General features: G+C 43.1%; 2 protein-coding genes across 5 annotated transcripts; one reads left to right on the top strand and one right to left on the bottom strand.

The window, feature by feature from the left end:
- Positions 1-8,426: 8,426 nt before the first annotated feature.
- TMEM38A (transmembrane protein 38A) lies at positions 8,427-15,311 on the bottom strand. 4 transcript variants are annotated; one of them, XM_049807474.1, is made up of 7 exons: positions 14,961-15,075; positions 13,092-13,170; positions 12,567-12,723; positions 11,791-11,975; positions 11,070-11,157; positions 10,840-10,957; positions 8,427-10,530 (listed from the first exon to the last, which is right to left on the bottom strand). In XM_049807474.1, the coding sequence occupies exons 3-7, from the start codon at positions 12,710-12,712 to the stop codon at positions 10,309-10,311; spliced, it is 759 nt and encodes a 252-aa protein (XP_049663431.1). In that variant the 5' UTR covers positions 12,713-12,723; positions 13,092-13,170; positions 14,961-15,075; the 3' UTR covers positions 8,427-10,308. The 4 variants fall into 4 exon arrangements, with proteins under 4 accessions (XP_049663431.1, XP_049663427.1, XP_049663428.1 ...); XM_049807470.1 differs by lacking the exon at positions 13,092-13,170 and having other exon boundaries at positions 14,961-15,311; XM_049807471.1 differs by having other exon boundaries at positions 12,567-13,170.
- A 7-nt stretch (positions 15,312-15,318) lies between these two features.
- Positions 15,319-17,481, top strand: SMIM7 (small integral membrane protein 7). Its single transcript, XM_049807475.1, has 5 exons — positions 15,319-15,466; positions 15,562-15,603; positions 15,688-15,740; positions 16,486-16,576; positions 17,160-17,481. The coding sequence occupies exons 1-5, from the start codon at positions 15,441-15,443 to the stop codon at positions 17,173-17,175; spliced, it is 228 nt and encodes a 75-aa protein (XP_049663432.1). The 5' UTR covers positions 15,319-15,440; the 3' UTR covers positions 17,176-17,481.
- Positions 17,482-19,027: the final 1,546 nt, after the last annotated feature.

Genomic DNA, 19,027 nt, shown 5'->3' with positions numbered 1-19,027 from the left:
ACACAATTTTAATTACTGGAACTCTACAAAAGACACTGAGATATTTAAAATCTCTTGGTAGAGATTTCTCCCATGAAAGACTTAGGAATTTGGACCATGGATGACCAAGTAAGCAAATTGATATTTCAGGACAAGGAATCTCAAGACTGTAGGTTATTTGCTCCAACATTTCAAGCCTGTCTTCTATCATAGAAGATAAGGACCCCAAACATTTCAATAGCTCCTTTTATGCTAGAAGCTCTATGCAAATTAGTATAATTAGGACTAGTTCAACTACACCTGAAGTACATCCGGTGGAATTTATACATGGAGCTTTTTTTCCAATTGAATATAGAAACAAAAGGATGATGTAAACTCTCATGTCCAGGTGCGTGAAGATGGTTAGCCACCTAACTCTTCATTGAAATCTATACAAGTCAAGCATACAAATGAACTTAATATAAAAGTTATAGGAAATGGGTACAGCAGTATTTGACTCCTAGGAGGCTTCTAAGGAGGTGGAAAACCTATGAGCATTTTGGGGTTTTTTTTCCTCCATCACACATATTTTAATGGCTTTTGGACAGGATAGACAGGAGAGAAGTGATTTACCTCAAACATTAGGCTGTGCTTCTGACAGAAGGCCTGTGCTTCTGGGTATGCTTTCTCCAGGAGGGTCTCTTTCTGTAGCCGCGTCCCCATGGAAGGATTTGTGCAGCACAACAGAAGTTAGGAATTTGGAGCCAGGTTGTGTACTTGTCATTGTAGACCTTGCACTGAAAATGCAGTTCATATTGCTATCATCTAATCTATGTTGAGTTTCATATAGATGACATTGTGGTGAAGTCTTGTAAAACCGTGGTTTCCAGATGTCTGCAGGCTTGTGCCCATGTTACATTACCAATGTGAGCGTGTTTTCAAGGTTCTATACTGGCTTGTCCCATTGTGGTTTTATTTGCTAATATGAAAACTCTGGATCTGGAAATTTTGGATTGCATAGTTATAGAACACAATACAGCAGCATTGATCCAGAAAAATATATTTCTTACATCTTACTGTGGCAAATCCTCCATCCTATTTTAAGACCACTTGGCCACACTGTTGGCTATCTCAGCAGTGATAAATAGCCACAATAAAAGGCAATTCTACCCACAGGGAATCTTTTCATACAGAGTCAAGTCTGTGAAATTTTTATGGCCACTTCCCCTGCTGTGCTTTTTACAAGAGAGATTACCACTTTCTAGAAAAATCTTTGTGACACCTTTTAAGTGACATATTCACAAATTAAATCAAATAACAAACTAGGTAAATTTAAGATAAATTAAGAAGATAAAGCAAATAGGAAGAAAAGTAAGTGCATGTATGCACACAAACGCAAGCATGAGTGCTCACTCCCAGCGCCCACGCTGCGTACCCTCTCCTGTTCACTGATACACAGGTCATGGATACTTTTCACACCTGCAAAATTGAAAGACATGGGGAACATAAAGGATGTTTTTCTCCTTACATATGTTCTGTCATAAAAGATTATAATTTCTTCATAACTGGGATATTCTTTCCCCCAAATTATGTAAAGGTTCATGGCACTGCATGGGTACTGCTAAAGTAGTACAAGAGGGAATGCTAAAATTAGGACAGGGAATGGCTGTATCTGCAGCTTTCCTTGGGACTGTTTGAAATGAAAAGTGATCACTAATGAAGTCTGTGCCAGCATCAGATGAGGAAGGAGCTCCCTTGGGTTAGAAATTACCATATCTGCACTGCTGTCCAACAGGGAGCAAGCACTCTCAGTATAATACCCCTGGAATAATTCATTAGCTCTCACCAAGGTTGCAGTAGTTACGGGGAATCCTTGTATTGCTTTACAGTCCAGCCCACATGAATTCCAAACCTTACAGTGAAAGAGTGGGTTTAACTTGTAACCCTGTCTTTTGGTGAAAACCCAGTCACGTCACATCCTTCATCTGAAAACTGTTCCTGAAAATACATGAGGTCTACCACAACTTGGACAGGTGTTGTAGGTAAAGTCTTAACACTAGCTGTGTCCTTATATGCCCACTAATTTTAGATCGTCTGCAGTTCTTGCATATCTTCCAGAAACTGCAGCTCTAACTGTTTCTGTAAATGCTGACCTATCTGCTTAGGCTGGAAACACCTCACTGTCCAAACAGCATATTCATCCCATTACATCCTGCTGGAGGAGATGCTGCAGTATTTTCTTTCTTTGGAAGGCACTTTTTGTGGAATTGAGAGCCTATCTAAGCCTGTGTTTTCTTATTTAAAAATGGAGACAGAGTGAATGATTTTCAGAAGAAGGGGAAACTGAGTTTTGTAATTCCCGAAAATCTGAGTCATTGTTGCTACCCACTGCCAGTTACCACTTCAGGAGTTCAGTCTGGCAATTGTCCCAGTAGGCAGAGGAAGTGGGAAATATTTGGATATCGCCCAAGAAGAGAAGTTCTTCACAAATATTTCTTGCTGTTACAGTGGTGGATGAGAATCAAATGTGTGTTGCCCAGGGTTTTGAGAAAGCCTGCAAACTTTGCTGTCTTGTGTGCAGACAGGCACTGCATTGCCCTGAGCTATTACTGCACAGTAGTGCCTAGGCTGAATTTGGCTTTACTGCAAATGCCATTAGTTCCTCAACTAATGCAGAATTCCGACATCATCTCTGACATGTTCTAAGTGCAAATTGGGTGTGATGGAGTAAAGCTCTATATAAAATGCCTCATAGGCCTCTTCACTTTCCAATGAAGCTGCAAGCTTACAGCGTCTCTGCTAAGCACAGCAGTCTAACCACATTCTAACACTTTGCAGACTCTAGCAGAGGGAGTGCCTGATGCATTCAGCAGCTTCAGGGGTTTTTAGCTTATTTACCTGAAAAAACTGAGCTGATGAAGATTCGGACCAGGCTGGAGGGCTGGAAAGGAAGAGGAACCATCTTTCCACAGAGAAGAACCTGGCGTGTGTCTGGACTGAAGCTCATGCCGCTATCGTGACTCCCTGAGCTCTTCTCAGCAGACACTGCTCGTTAGAGGGGAGATGACTAATGGCAGTGAACAACACGCTGTGGTGCCTCTCTCCAGAAAGCTGGCTTGCTCCTTTTTTTAAGGAAAACCTGGGAAAATTTCAGCTGCTTTGACAGGAACAGTAGGAAATGGTTGACTCTCTCCACTGAGATGCAGTGAAACTTCACTGCATCCTGGAGCGATCCATCTGTATTTGAAGAGGACCGGTATCTCTATAGCAACCAGTGTTTGTCACTTGGGCAGAATCCCCAGGGTCTCTTTCTAAAGCACTAAATGTGCTCCCTATCAGGTGCTGTACACCTGAGGTCCCTTTGTTCACTACCCTCGACTATTTTAGAAATAATTGTCTTGGTATTTTAGCATCACATAAGCCTGCCAGTACTAGTATCATGTATGGTTCAGGCACTCTCAGCATGTAAAGCAGGTTTCTCAATACCCAGGGAGTATGCCAAAGCCCTGTCACTATGTGCCTTCTGTCAGGCTATGCAAGAGTGAATTTACTAAAAGGCGTTTAAACTGTGCACAATAAGTACTTATTACTTTATGGCTATGTGTGAACTGGAGTACCATCCCCAAAAGAGCAGCACATGGGAAAAGAGAGAAATAAAAATTCAATAATTAAAAAAAAAAAAAGGCGAGTAGGTAGAAATCAGAAAGAGAGAAGAAAAAAGATTTCCCAAAGGATACTACAGATAACAGTAGAACTCCAGCGACAGACAGAAGCTGTTTGGCTGTTGCTCCTAGTTTTGTGTTCTATAGTGCAGGACAACATCCATGACCCACCTGCTAATCCCATCCCGAGGGGATCAGTGTGTGCTGCTGCAGTGCTCACCCTTAGTGTCAACTGTTGAGCTCAACGGCAGGGAACTGCAGCTGTCAATGGAGAACAAGTAGAAAAATAACATCTTTGCCCAAACGCCCTTGGAATGCAGAGGGAGAAAAGATAACTGGTGCACACATCTCAACAGAAACCCTAAGAGAATAGGTGTCTCCATCTCAGGTTCACAGAGCATGCTTTTCAATGTCTTTCTTCCATGCTGGTGTGTTTTCCCATATTCACAGCATGTTGCTATTTCAGTTTGTTTCAGTATATGTGTTTCTGTATTTATTCAGTATAGCTTTTCCCATTAGAAATGCTGCTCTCCATGTCCTTTGAAAACAGAGATGATGCTATACCAGCCAAGTAGATTCACTCACTTGGAACCACTTTCTGCTTCCCCATTTTCTCACAGGAGACCATAATCCGTTACTTCTGTGACTTTTTGCCTTTTCCAGGAAACTGAACTGAGCATGTCAGAGAAAACCAGTATCAGCCAGAGCAGCTGCTGTGTTTTTTCTGTTTCTCTCATGAAATGAGATTTAAGAGGCTGGTGTCTGCCCTTGTCTGTACACCCTCTGTATCCCTCTGGCATACAGAGGAATAATTAAAGAAAAATTAGTAATCTGTATTTATGGGCTCCTTTTGCAGACAATACTTGATTAATCTCCACAGTCATCTAGCCAAATAAGAAGAGATTAACCGACATCCTAATCTATCATAAATCAAACTGCCAGGGAGACGAAGCGTCTTACCTTAAGAGACAAACATTCGAGAGCCTACATTAGGGTTTAGCCTACATTATTCTAAATCTAATTTAAGCCAACATTAGGACTCTAAAGTCATGGCTTTTTAGACTGTTCTTCAAGGCACTGCAATCTGTGACGTGCTATGTGCATCTCACACTGCATATACCTGTCATTGTTACTGATTACACCAATTCTTGTCACTAACATATCAAAGAAAATTAGCTCACTCACTGATTTAAGCAGTGGGTTGCAGTGGGACCAGAAGTCCCCAACTAGCAGATCTTTTTTTTTGGAAAGTCAAGATCTGCCAGCTCAATTGAGAAGCATCAGGGGCTGGAATAATTGGGAAAGCAGCAGCTTGCTTTCTGCAGGAATGCAGCCTGTGTGTTACGGTTTCTGGTGAGCTTTCTGTAATTTGCAAATCAAAACCAAACAAAATCAACCAACCAAATCTTTTCCAGAGACATTCTGGATTTCCTCAGGCTATAAAAATGTTCAGGCCTCTAAACATATCAGACCTGTTTTCTTGCATTCCACGCCTATAGCCTACCTGTACCCTAAAGCTAAGATGAAATCACTATCTCACACTGATTCTTCCCAAAAGGTTACATTCACAAGTTCTCTAAAAAATTCCCTCCCCAAATTGTCTTTTGGCAGATAAGGGTCGTGATAGAAAATATCATAAATGGTACTTTTTCTAGGGATAATGTGTGAAAGATGCAAATGCACAAATGTACAAGAGAGACCAGACTCAAAGACATTCATGAGTGTTGATCTTAGCGCTATCAACATCTCCTTTTTGTCAGAAATGTCATCACAGAGGTGAAGTGAGTAGCAACTGTGAGTCACGATGGCAGCGTGGGCTCTGGCATGATAGGGAACTTGTTTTCTCACCGTCTGTCTGTTCCATGAGCCATCATCCATCCCCCAACAGCTTGCTCACAGACCACATGAGAGCAGGATTAAATTCTTAGCTGGGAGGTAATTTTGTGGGTGTTTACCAAGTAAGAACCACACTGTGTCTGATGAAATCCCAAACCCTTTAATTGGTCTTTCCTTGCAGTGGATGGGCACACAGGACAAACCAGATCTCCTTGGGGCTGATAGGAAGGGCATCCTAAAGAGGCAAATATGAACCCTCTGTGTGCAGAGTGACTGTCTCAGCTTCAGTATCAACAGCATATTTCCTCCACTGCTAGTAGTTTGCTTTGTCAGTGTCCTGTCTTCCTAGTAGAGATGGAAGAAGGTCATACTAAATCCAAACTATCTTTATGAGCTTTCTAGAAAATCTTTTATAGGTGTATGTTCTGATTTCTCATTATTTTGGCAAAGAACTAAAATACCTTGAGAGAAAAATTGTTGCTGCAGTAAAAAGCTGGGTATCCAAGGTCATACGAAATGCCATGCTATACCAGCCTTACCTTCCATATAATCCTCAGTCTTGTGTCTTACAGTAGCCAGTTAGGTCCTTTAAAGAATAGCACAAGAACCGTAAAGTAGACAATTATAGCTAAGTGCTCAAATAAAGATGTGCTACTGTGAAATGCATAAAGCTGTAATTTTTAATGCTTCTGTGTGTCCTGTGTGCTATTTGGACTGACACTCTCAGCACTGATCTAGCACTTTACACCTTTAAAGCACCATACAGCTGTGAAATAGGGTGCAGGAAGAAGAAGCAGTCATTTGGCAGCTAATCACCTAGCAAGTGTTAAAAGGAACAACTTCTATGTTGCTCAGGACATGGCCAAGGTAACATCCATCTTTATCTCCTGGGTCTTTCTGCTTAGCTGGATTATGTAATTTGGTTACTCTTTGCCCAAATGTGGAAGAATGTACATACTGTCGTTAGTAATAAAAGGAAAAGGGAAAAACAAGAACACTGGTTGTTCTAGCTTGGTGCTCTATTGTATTGGCTTTGCCCTTTCTCACATAAGCTCTTCAGCATAGAAATTCTTTCCTTTGGCCTCCCATTTTTTTTTACTTCAGTTCATTTACTGTGAAGAATTATTAATGTTTTCTGAAAAATTATCCTGTGGGTTTGGGTTTTTTCTACAAACACAGTAAGGGCTGTAGAGCTTTCCCTATCTGTGAAGCTGATCTGCAATGATGAAAGTTGTAGACACTGGGTTTGGCTCGCTCTGTGTAATAGAAAAGGGAAACCTGTCAATCAACAAGAAATGCTGAGAGCAGCAACTGAAACACTTTGCTTTTTCCATCAGGCAACCAGGGCCTCTTTGAGGATTAAACCTATTGCTAAATTTAGCTACGTCTCACTAGAGTTAGTATCAGGAGTTATCAGATCAGAACATCTTTGGAGGGAATGACGTCTGTCCCATGGAAGTCTAAGCCCTGGCATGCTTTTCTCCTACCCTGTGCTGCAGTGGAGTTCGAAGCCGAGAACATTCTGCACAGCCAGCACAGCCTGGGACTCTTGATAAGACATCGTAGGATTTTTCAAAGCACTTGAAATACCTACTCGTTATCAGCCTGCTCATGTATTGTTCCATCCAGGTCCTGAGCACAATTTATTGATAACGCTGAAATGGATGTCACAGGAGAGGTTAAGCCACATGAAACATTCTAATGCTTTTTTCTGGAGTTTTTTTAAAATATGCATAAGGCTTGTACTGACCTACTTCTCCATTGGTTGGGTCACACAGAGACTTTAAATCCCACACTCCAATGCAACTTATATTCTCCACTGCTCTGATAAATTAAGGAGTATTAATAAACATTTGACAAGAGTTAGATCTGGGGGGAGTCAAGAGAAACCCTTCAGAAAATAAATAGCCCTTTACAGGTCCTCATTTACTGAGCCAGGTAGATTGATTGTGTCATGTTTTTCTCACTGCTCCCATCTCTGTGCCATGGCAGCGAGTTACTCCATCCCTCACAGAAATGCCCAGCTACCATTTTCATTCTGGTTGGAAAAGAGTCTTAAGGAAGAAGAATATGTGCAGGTGAAGTATGGCTTCCCAGAAATGTAGAAGCACCTCTGTAGAACCCTGCGTCCCGGCAGCAATGGTTAAAGTATGCTGCTTTTTGAAAGATCCATCTTTGCTTCTTGGGATGAAGGACGCCTGTCTGGAATTGTACCAAAGACTACCAGTGCTGAGCCATGGAAATTCAAGAAAGGTTCTGTATCTCTCACTATGAAAGGCTTCGCTAAATAGAACTTTTGACTCTTCTTTATGACAGTTGTCTTCTCAATACTAATCCCATTCCAGATAAGGTACTTTGAAGGTGTATAGAGCTTTAATTTTAACATCTCTTGGAATATTTCTCCTGTCTGTTCTTGGTAGGCAGCTATGATTTGAGTCAGTCCAAAAGACTTTGTAGAGTAAGGACTCTGGCACTTAGAAAGGAGAGCAGCAGCTAAGAGTACCTTGCCAAATAAACATTGACCCTCATTCAAAGCATTTTAATTATTTTCAGTTTTAAATAGAAATACTAAAAATCCATATAAATATGCTAGAATTGTGTGTGCATGGTTCTATGTGCATGTGTATGTTTACCTGTCCCAGGTGAATGTCCTCCTTCCTTTTTATAGTGACAAAAGGAAAGACAGTCAACTGGTATAAACACCAAAGGAAGTTAGTTTCCTTATTTCCCTCCCTGAAATCTCAGAAAGCCTGCTTGGATGCCAACACTACAAATGCAACAAAAGCAATGGACCTTTTACCATGTCGTTTCCACTTATAACATGCTCAGGCATACTTGTAGGACATATCAAAATTTGATCTCTCCAGTTGGAATCATTTTGTCAACAGGTCAGGGAGAGCTTAAGCAGATCAAAGAGTGTGTGGCTTCTGAGACTGGTGAGAGTAAAAGAAACACGCATATTTCTTCAGGTGTCAGTGGACAATCAGAGTCACTTCACAATTTTTATTTGTTGACAGCTTTTATAAAACAAAATTCCCCTTGAATCAGACATCTCATAAAACATTTATAGTCTTGTGCATGCTAGTGATACATCAGCTTTCAGTAGACCAGTATCTGCAAAACCAGACAGTTGTATTGTCAGGCAGGATTCCTGTTTTCTACTGAAGGGGAGGGAAACTCACAAAATTAAGGCACTGTCAAAACCCAAGCCCACAAATCATTTGACCTTTTGTACTGGCTTTCATCTGGTTGTATACAAGAATTATATTTTTTTATTATTATTAACTGTCAATTTCAATTTTGAACAGGGACAGAAAAAACAAAATGAAAAATGCTTTTCTTAAATCTTCCTATTTATATTTCCGGTTGCAAGATGACAGCAGCAAACCTTATTGCTAGGGATGACAATATGCTGCTTAACTGAAAGCCCAGGGCTACATCTCCATGCATGCCATTTTCACCACAGTGATCCCAGCCCTTGGATGATGACACTTTTAAGAACAAAATCAGTTACAAGAACAGCTTAAAACTAGTCTAAAAGCCAGTGTTCACTAAGCAGAACATGAATGAACCGACAGACTCCTCCCTCAGCCATGCAAGGCATTTCATATTCTTCTTCACTCGTTGGGCACAAGCTGCTTTCACAGACCAGTAGTTTGGCCAAAAGGGACCCACAAAGGACCATCGATATCTTCAGCTCGTGTGCTTTTATTAGTCCCTTAAAGTAGTTTTAATCAACTGGTGTGAAATCTACTTCTTCATCCTTTATATCTGAATTTAAGAATATAGGAAACGTTCCTTCCTGCATCCAGTGAGAGTGTTCAGGCTGTCCTTTAGCACACCAAAATCACTGCTTCAAGCACAAACCAGCATGTAGCTGTGGGCTTAGGACCATACTTAGAAGTATCCAATTCTCTATATAAAGATGCAATGTTTTAAAAAAGCCAGTTTCAGGTCCATGAATTAGATGCCCTGGCAATTATAAATAAATAGTAATAAATACTTACACTCACACACCCGTCTTGTATCCCCTTGGATTACAAACAAACCAGAACCATGCTTCTTCTGTAGTTGAATATGATCAGGTTTGAGGTGGGACACACTATTATTAACAACGTGCAGCAACGCTACACAACAGTTTAGAATAATAACAGTACCAATACATAGCACTCGGAGCATTTCACAGCTTCAAAGCTCTTGCAGACACAGACTTAGTTAAGAAAGTGACAATGTTCTATCCATTAACAATCAGCGGGAACTTAGGTGAGAAACGGAGTTTGGCTAGGACACCAGAGTTGATGTCCTTATTGCATATAAAATGTCACATGAATTGGAGGTATGGCAGATGTGGGAGCTAGGAAAAATTAGATCAGGCTCATATCAGACCATTTAATTTCCTTGACTATGAAATCCAATTTCCACATTGATTGCGTCTAAACACTTTGTTGCTTTGGTAGACATCAAAAAGGTCAATGAAAACTCAAAGGAACTTAGGAGTTGCAGGAGCACAAACCATTACCTCCATTCATAAATAAACACAGTGAAAGATTTTTACATCAATTGAAAATGGTGCATCATAATTGCTGACAGCTTGGGAACTGGCACGCACTTATCATCCTGGCACAAATCTACAAATCCCTGAAAATATGATCAGAATAGAGAGACAGAGACCAAGAAGCAAGGAGCAGCACAGACAGCACAAGTGAAATTCAGGGACCTGCCTGGCAGTGTCCTGGCTTCCACCTCTCTGCAGTCTGAGAGAGAAAGACTGGAGAATAAAGGAGGTCACAGGTGGTTTTGAGACTCAGCTCTGGAAGAATTTTCTTGGCCTATTTACTGTGTGGCTGCTTTTTTATTCAGCTTTTTTTGCTTTCCGTTTCCTTGTGCCTTCATTTAGCTCCTCTTTTGACTTTGCAGGAGGAGGCGGAGGATGGGAAACCTCATGGGAGGCCCCATGCTGATCATGATGATGACTAGTGTGTCCACTAGAAACAGAGCCAAAGAAAACTGGACAGATGAAGCTTTCCACTGGAGCAAAAGGCGAGGCGTGAGAGTGAGTTGCCGTCATGAAAACCTGCCATGCAACAGTGAATACTTAAAGATCATGTACATCAGCTATGAAATACTAACTAGTAAGGAGCATTCCACTTACCCCAGATAAAAGTCCCTATTGCTACATGACTCAAGACTATATCACGAGGATCTTTTACCATAGTGCCTATATCATGAAGAATTTGGCCTATAATTTCCTGAGCAGATCTTTCCTGGTAGGTACAGCCAATGCCTTCGATAGTGGCTTAGGATGGTGAACACCCCCAGTTTAAGTCTGTACCTTTTCTCTGGTTCTGTAGATCTGTTAGCAGCACACTTGCTGTAAACTTACCTTGCAAACTATCATGAACATGGTGAAAAAGAAGATGAGGTTGGCTTCAGAGATAGGGAGCCAGTGAGTTTGTTGCAGAGTGAAGAGGATTGTGCCGTACAGACTAGCCTTTGTAGGGCTAGAAGAGAAATAAAGTTTTCTAAGAGGTTTGCATCATTTGCATCCAGTCCTGAATGGTTCTTTAAATTCCATTTTTGGTCTGAAAGAGAATTTACAGGCTACCTACTTACAAGGACATATGAAGAATTTCGTTTGTTTCTGGCTTCCAGACCCCACGCAGCAGTTGCTCAAAGTTAGACATCAAGGCAACACCAGAACCTGTGAAACAGTAGAAGTGAACGGCTAGAACTGCCACACCGGAAGAGAGCTCTGCTGTTTTTTCTAGATCCCCAAGGGATAAGGATAACCTAAGGGGAACAAAAGGTTCATGACATTCTTCCCAAATGTAAAAGAAGTTAGCCTAGAACAACAGAGCAGGGCAAACGCTTTCTAGACTTTCTATAAAGGGTTTCCTGATGCAGGGAAAGGGCATTTGGCTCTGTTCCATTTATTGAAGCTCAAATGCTTGCTCCGAACAAAAGCTAAAGGAAAACTGACTGGGCTGTTTCAACACTGATAGAAACCCCCCCAAAAGGTACAGGTGAGGCCAGAGATGGTAGAACACAGGAGAAAGAACAAAGAATTCTACACCCATATTTCATAGTGACTCCAGTTCTTCATGCCTCCATTAAAGTTAGATGATGACTCAACTGACAACCATTCTGCAGGTATAAATAAGTACCTGTGTTCTAGGGAACTTGATTGATTGAAGCCAGCAGACCACATCCACTAACCCACCTGCTGGTCAGCACCGAGTGATGTGGTCACCTTAAGCTTCGCTTACAGATTCTCCCGTCCCTCCCCACAGGGCTGGGTGCCTCCCTGCTGCATTAAGAGTATCTCATGTTTCACCTTTGACCCATCCAGTAGCCATCATAATGAACCACCCATGGTGGTAATGGTGATGAGCGTGGTGGACCCCAGCTGCAATTTTGCGAACTCTGACCACCTCCTTCATTGCCACAAAGATGAGTTTCATAGGCAGAAAGCTAACACATTTGTAGAAGAGGTTCATGGGACAGAAGAATATCAAATACCTGGAACAAAACCACAAAGAGTTTAAGGACGCATATATTTGTCCCGATCTGGGATGTATAGAGAGGATTGATTAAGAGTACTGTGGTGTTAGCCTGAATTATGTCAGGGAGAAGGAAATGCTGGTTCTGTCATGCAAAAGCACATACAACCCAAACATGCCAAGCAAATTAAACTTGGAGTAACTGTGGTTAATTTGTGCACATTTCACTAACACGATGAATAAAATGCCCCCAAATCTTCAGTGTGTGCCACTCCTCTACTCTAAGTGGTATCGGTGCAGTGCATGCTGCTTTTGCGGTTTGGCCACAGTTCAGCTGCAGCAGCTATGAATAGAAACGCCCGGCGATTGGACTGGACCCAACCCGTATAATCAAAGCGTTAGACAACTGGTCAGAGAAACTGGAAACTAGATCTAGGAATACAAAAGACTCAAAGACTACCTCACCCCACCTTTTCTTTCCCCAGTTAATCCAAGCAAGATAATACACGTGTGTCACACAAACAGAGTACCTCCCTTCACACCAGATGGTTTCGTACACAGCCGGCAGTGTCTCATGCTTAATAAATTAGGTGAAGTGCAAAAGACTCACCAGACTGCTGTGGCCAGGATGACACTGGAGTTATTACTGAAGTAATCAATAGGCGGTTCTCCAAGTAACAGATTGGCAAGTATGTAACTTCCAAAGCAGTGGAGCATTGCACAAAGCCAGGAGGCAAAAGGGCTCTTACGAGACATCTCCACAGCTCCTGTGAAGCAAATTCTGAATGAGAAGGCGGATTCAGCAAACAAGCAGAAACTTCAAGACCCTCTAAGAAAGAGGCTTATGGTGCATGTTCTCCAACAAAATAAGTCAAAGAAAAGTGCTCGTGAACCAAAATACAAAAATGTGTATTCTGTGAAGCCTGAATAAGTACCAGATATTGTCAAGAAATGATATCTGTGATCATAGCTTCCAGGCCCCCCATAAGGTTTCAAATGAACTGAGTCATTAGAAGTTTATGAACTGGTTAAGAGTTTATCTCCTGTATCTGCTGCTACTTACTGCAATCAGAACATTTTTTTCTCTTGAAATCAATGTCTTTTTACAGTCTAAAAATAAAATGCATACTAGTACCATTCTCTCCATTGCTTCAACCTAGGTGCCCTCTAGAATTCATGAACAATCTGTTCAGCTCTTTCATTCATAAGATAACCTGTAAAAATAGAACAGTCATTTTTAATCTTTATTTGAAATACGAGGATTTGAGGATTCTTCCCTGCTCCTGTAGTAGTTTGGAAATGCCCTCTGAAAATACAACTAGGTATTAAAACAGTGTTACTATTTGGTAATACATTATGGTCTCCTCCCACAACCTTCTATTGCCTTTTTTTTTAATTCCTCTAGCCATTTTCATCCACCTCTGTACTTCAAGGAAGTCTCTCAGGAACATCAATTCTGCAAGATGGTTTCATCACCTTAAATGGCTCCAGAGGCCTTTGTGCAGCCTTTCAGATACCAGACTCTGTGCAGTAAGCCGGTAATAAGCAGTCAAGAGAGAATGCTAAAATGTTATGTCAATGTTACTAACAGTGGCCTACCTTAAATAGTAGCAAATGAATCAGCATATGCTAAAACTATTGACTGCTCAGACTCTTCCATCCTCAAAGGCATTTGAACCAGCTGAAAACACAGTGGAAGTGAAACAGCTGCCACAGCCACGATAGGAAGCTGGTTCTATAGGAACCTGAAGTTTAGCTTGAGGCTTAAATTTAGTAACACTTGTTTTTCTTTGGCTCTGTGAAGCCATGCTGTCTCCAAGGAGGAAACAGGACAGACACTGATCTTCAGCATAGGAGCTGTGGGATGAAGCAGTGTAGGAATCTAGTGAAAAGTCCACCCCAGCCTTATCCAGTCCAAATGGATTACTGGGCTTACATATTTTTAAGAGCTGTTTTCATAAGGGTTGCCTGTTAACTGTTCCGTTCAGGACTTAATGCTGGAAGACAGCTGTAAGTGATCGGGCCTTGAAACGCCAGCACTTCTGTTTACATGGAGTTTAAATAGAACAAGTATGCAGGTTGTACAGCACAGAGATCTGACAACTGGAGGATTTCAAAATCATACCAGAGCAGATTTTTGTTCTCCCCTCAGTCATCGGGCAGTTACACTGAAACCATTAAAAACAGACCATGAAGAGTTCACACGCTATCAAAAATACATCGAGAAGATAGCACTCGGAAAAGACCAAGACACCGTCAGACTGCCAACAGGGCAGAAAGTGAAAGCCACGATGCAGATCTATCGATCTTTACAAGATAAGTCCAAGAGAACAAACGAAGCAAGGTCAGTTAGGGTGCCTGAGAACAGATTACGGTATGTTCTGGAAGGTGGGAAAGAAATAAGGTTTTACTTGCAGGCTTTTTGTATATAAATAGGAGGAGAGTATTGCCACAAAAATAGAAAAGCCAAGCAACTAGACTAAGGCCTGGGATAGCAGCAAAGAAGTGATTGGCCTTAAATACTCCAATGTGGTTGGAATCCCATCTTAAATAAAATGCAAGATTAATTTCCAAAATCAGATTGCTTAGTTCTTGGGGGGGGGGGGGGGGGGGGGGGGGGCCGTGTTCTGCTTTATATTTAGGCACGTGTGTCAGAACCTCTGAAAAAGCAGCGCAGCGAGCCCTCAATCCAACCAGCCGCGCGGCACTGCGGCCGATGACAGCGAAAACCGAGGAGTGCCGAACAGGATTACCCGTCCGTGCACAAAACCCGTCAGGTTTATACCTCGGACAACACGACCCCAGCCGTACTGCTGCTCCCCGACACGCACGTACAGCCCCCGTGTCATTCGCCACCCTTAAAAAGCGGATTCACCACCACCTCAGCCCGGCCCCGCCCGGCCCGCCCCCGGCCCTGACTGACGGGGCTAAATCCGAGGCGGCCGCCGGTTCTACCCGCCTCACCCGGGATCGGGACCGGGCGACACCGAGGGGCCGCACTCACCTGGCTCGTATTTGAGGTAGAGGACGGAGACGATGAAGTAGGCCGTGTCAAAAAGAGGGAAGACGGGAAGAGCGGCGAAGGCGGCCGCCAGCTCCCCGAGCTGCAAGGCTTCCGCTACCTCCATGGCGCCGCGGCAGCGGGCACCGCCGCCCGTCCTCCCTCCCTCCCTCCCTCCGCCGTTCGGCCCGGACCCGCCTCCAGAGGGACGTCCCGGGGCGCGGCCTGGCCTCTAACGGAGCTGTGGCGGCGGCGGGAGGAGGCGTGACCGGCACAGCTCAGACCCACGGGGCGGTTTGTTCTCCCGCCGCCGCCGCCCGGACAAGGTCCGGCCACGGTGGCCTCCCCGCCCCCCCCCCCCACCGCCGCCGCCGCCGCCGCCGCTGCCGCCTCCGCCTCACACGGTGCCCTGAGGGAGCGCAGGCGCCGCAGCCGGTGCGAGCGGTTCCCGCCTTTTCCGCTTCCGCCGCCGAAGCCGCCGCCATGATCGGGGACCTGCTGCTTTGCGGGTACCGGGGAAGGGGCCCGGGGTGGAGGGGTGGCGGCGGCCCTGTTCGGTCCCTCCCGGCCGTGTCTGACGGGTTCTCTCTTGTCTCTTCCTTAGGACGCTGCTGATGAACGCCGGCGCCGTGCTCAACTTTAGGCTGTGAGCGGGCAGGGAGGGAGGGAAGGTTTGGGGGGGTGGTCTTCTCTACCTCATACGGACCTCTCTCCCCTCGCTGTCCCGCAGGAGGAAGAGAGACACGGAGGGCTTCGGCGAGGAATCGAGGGAACCCACGACCGGTAACGGAGGGGACCCGGGAACCGCGGAGCGGGGTCTGGGCACAGCCAGCCAGCACCCTTAGGCCTGGACTGCCTGTCTGCTCGGGGTTGTCGAAATAGATACAGGAATGGGCGTTTTCTGAAGGAAATTGTTGGTTAAAGCATTCTCAAGGCGCCAAAGTACGAGTTTAACCCCGTTTTGTGTGGATGTTAATTACTCTGTGGCTGGAGCAACTGGTTTACTAAATTGCAACCTAAAATTGTTCTCCGTGATGTTTACGTACAGGCATGCTAAGCCTAACTGTTGATCCCAAATTGGTGATTTCAGAAGAAATACAAAACCGCACATTTCCTTCTGCATTTTTATATGTAGGTGCCTGTGCTACAGAGGTAACGCTCTGCTTACAGCCCGATTTCCATTTTGGTGTCTATGCACGCGCATTGCTCCTTTGTATCTCTGCTTGCTGGTTAAAAGTGGCAGGAAGGCTGTAAACGACAACAGGGGGCTGTCCTTCCCTAAAACGTGACCCCTTTTTATCATTTATTGTTTATTTTGCCACATGCCCATATAAGGATGCACTGAATGTAGCACAGATCATACACCTAAAACTTCAACTTTCCGTTTTTTGTTGTCTTGACCTTTTTGTTTGGTTGGTTATTTTTTCTCCTGTCGGAGTTGCTTATGTTTTTCAGGCAGTGTTGAAAATATGGCTTGTGAGTGTGTTAGGTGTTTTTCACATCAAGGGCTTCTCCTCTTGATTTTTAGGTGACAATATCAGAGAGTTCTTGCTGAGTCTCAGATATTTTCGAATCTTCATTGCCTTGTGGAACGTCTTCATGATGTTCTGCATGATTGTGTAAGTAACGCCATGCAACATCTTGTCATTTGTTTATAGGCAGTCACGTTGGGGTGGGGGGATTGTTCATGCATTTATATTTCTTTTTGGATCTCTCTTTCTCCCACTCTGTTGTTCAGTATTTCGTTTTCATTTCACTTGTTTATTTCAATCTTCAAAGAGACATTGGTTGACATCACAGTTTTTTGCTAATGTGGGCACCTGTAGTGCATGAAAACCTTCTCTGCCAGCATGTGAGTCCTTTAGCTGTAGATGTAGTGTTCCTTGTTGTGGGTTCCTAAGATAAAACATCATTTGAGTCAGTATTTCAGTTTAACTTTCGGGATGTTTTTCGTTTTCGGGGGGAAAAACCCCACCAAATAATAGAATGGAATCGGCCTCAAGAACAGTCTCTGGAAATAACAGGGTTTAGTTCTGATAGACAAGCCAGCAGGCTGTTTTCCTTTCACTATATGGTCTGATGTATGGGGGAGCAAAACCAATGGCCAGATGTGCACTGGTGGTGTGAGTTTGAAGGGCGTTGGCACGACGGTTCACAGTTGCACCTGGTTCTCATCTACTTTTTTTCTGTTGCATCCACTAGGTTATTTGGATCTTGAAAGTCATCCACAAACATATCTGTTAACTTGGAAGAGACTTTTGGCTGGAAACCTAACTTTTCTATAAAGTAAAATATTATAATGCTTTCAAACTTCAGCCCTGGGATTGTGGCCTGTTCTTCGGTACAAACTCCTAACAAGCTCAAGGGACAGGACACGTTCATCTTCGTCAGCCAGTCGTGTAATAATATGGTGCGTGCTGGTTTGCTTGCTGTCGGGGGGATTGAGCCTTTAGGCCCTTAAGCCAAAATCTTCAAAGTAAAATTATTTCAACTTTCCTGAAATAAAGAGAACTTAAAATTGGTTCGCTAGGCTTAGAGTGTGGTGCCCAGTATGCGAGGTAGAATTGGAGCACAACTGAAGACCACAGTCTTAAAACTCTGCATTGTTAGTCACTCCCAGCTCTGGATGTGTCTGCTAATGTCACCGTTTGTCTAGGGTACTTGGAAGTCGTACTTCTCGATTCTCGTTTTTACAAAGTTGAGCAAAGTATTGGTGTAACTTCTCACTATTCCATTTAGTTTTGTTGGAGAAATAGAAAAGGATGGTTAAGAAAATGGGATTCTGACCCTCTCACTGTTTTTCCAACGAAATGCTTTTTAAATTAAAATCTCAAGGGTTTTTTTCTAAGCAATATGTAAGGGATTTTGAATAGGAACAATAGCAAAAATAATTCTATAAGCCAATGCTAAGGAATAGTTTTGGAATAATCTTGGATTTGGTTGAATAAAGTTGTTCTTATTTAAGGGTAAAATGCGTATTTGATGCCGTGTTCATTCTGTTACAGGAGAAATCAACTCGGTATAGGTGCGTTTTGTGAAACTGTAACTAGTCTTGTAATTGTGTCTGGATTCTTGTGTTATTTTTTAATTGTGTCTGGATTCTTGTGTTATTTTTTAATTGTGTCTGGATTCTTGTGTTATTTTTATTTATGGGAAGTTAGCCTCTTTGACCAGAAACTTTTCCCCAGCCTCACCAAGATAATTTAAGAGAGAGTGCAGTACTGGGTATCTTTTAAATCAAACTGGAAACTATTAGCGGAGCTTCCTCAGCTTCAATTTCTTTAGCTGTCTGGCTGTTGAGAAGGACAGAGAGGCCTCACTTAAATGATTCTGAGCCTCAGGTTTCAGTGAATACCTTGAATTCTATCTGGACGCAGTCGAGCAGTCAGACACAAGTGTTGGGAACTCACAGCAATTCAGCCAAGTCATCGTCTTTTGCGTTAACCGAAGTTTTCACGTTAATGAAACACAAAAGGGGAAGGGTAGTTTGAGGGAAGATGCCTTGCTATAATGAACACAGAAAAATGAACGGAGGAAGGGATCCTTCAAGTGTGGTTTAAACTGTCTGGAAATACTTACAATCCTAGGTTAAATTGAAACATATTCCTGTTCTTGTCTGTAATTTCTGTGTTTTATATTTTAACCTCTTCCCCATTCTTTTGAATGAGAAAAAAACCCCAAGTAGCATACTGCCTTGTCATGGCATCCAAACAAAATCCAGTGCTTTATATAGTTCTTGGAAAACATTTTCTCCCTAGTTTTCATTAAGCCAAGTCTTCCCCTGCAATGTAAAGGGGAGGGGTGGAAGCAGCCATCAGCGTCCGTGCGTAACACGTTAGAGGCCCCTGGACTCGGCACCGCAGCGCTGGGCCTTGGGTTTGGGCTCGGGGGGGCTTTAATTCTTACTCGGAAAAAATGGTTGATCCTGTGCAGAACTGACAGTCTGCTTTCTGAGCAACACTTTGAATAAAGTGAACACAGGAAATAGAGGATGATCAGGCTCTCCTGGTAAAGGAATACGGACGATTTTGCCGCTCTAAATAGATGACATGGCTTAATAGTGTGCTGTC

The sequence above is a fragment of the Accipiter gentilis genome, chromosome 8, assembly GCF_929443795.1.
Source record: "Accipiter gentilis chromosome 8, bAccGen1.1, whole genome shotgun sequence".
Lineage (NCBI taxonomy): Eukaryota > Metazoa > Chordata > Aves > Accipitriformes > Accipitridae > Astur > Astur gentilis.
The sequence above is the reverse complement of the archived record's forward strand: the minus strand, read 5'-3'. Positions and strand labels throughout refer to the sequence as shown.

What these genes read in the sequence shown, in the direction of transcription:
- SMIM7 (XM_049807475.1), top strand. Translation starts at nt 15,441, where the DNA reads ATGATCGGGGACCTGCTGCTTTGCGG. An exon ending in GGGGACCTGCTGCTTTGCGG is followed by an intron (nt 15,467 to 15,561) that starts GTACCGGGGAAG and finishes TCTCTTCCTTAG; the next exon opens with GACGCTGCTGATGAACGCCG. An exon ending in GCCGTGCTCAACTTTAGGCT is followed by an intron (nt 15,604 to 15,687) that starts GTGAGCGGGCAG and finishes GCTGTCCCGCAG; the next exon opens with GAGGAAGAGAGACACGGAGG.
- TMEM38A (XM_049807470.1), bottom strand. Translation starts at nt 15,084, where the DNA reads ATGGAGGTAGCGGAAGCCTTGCAGCTCGGGGAGCTGGCGGCCGCCTTC. An exon ending in GGCTACTGGATGGGTCAAAG is followed by an intron (nt 11,158 to 11,790) that starts GTGAAACATGAG and finishes ACTGTTTCACAG; the next exon opens with GTTCTGGTGTTGCCTTGATG. An exon ending in TGTTCATGATAGTTTGCAAG is followed by an intron (nt 10,531 to 10,839) that starts GTAAGTTTACAG and finishes GTTGCATGGCAG; the next exon opens with GTTTTCATGACGGCAACTCA.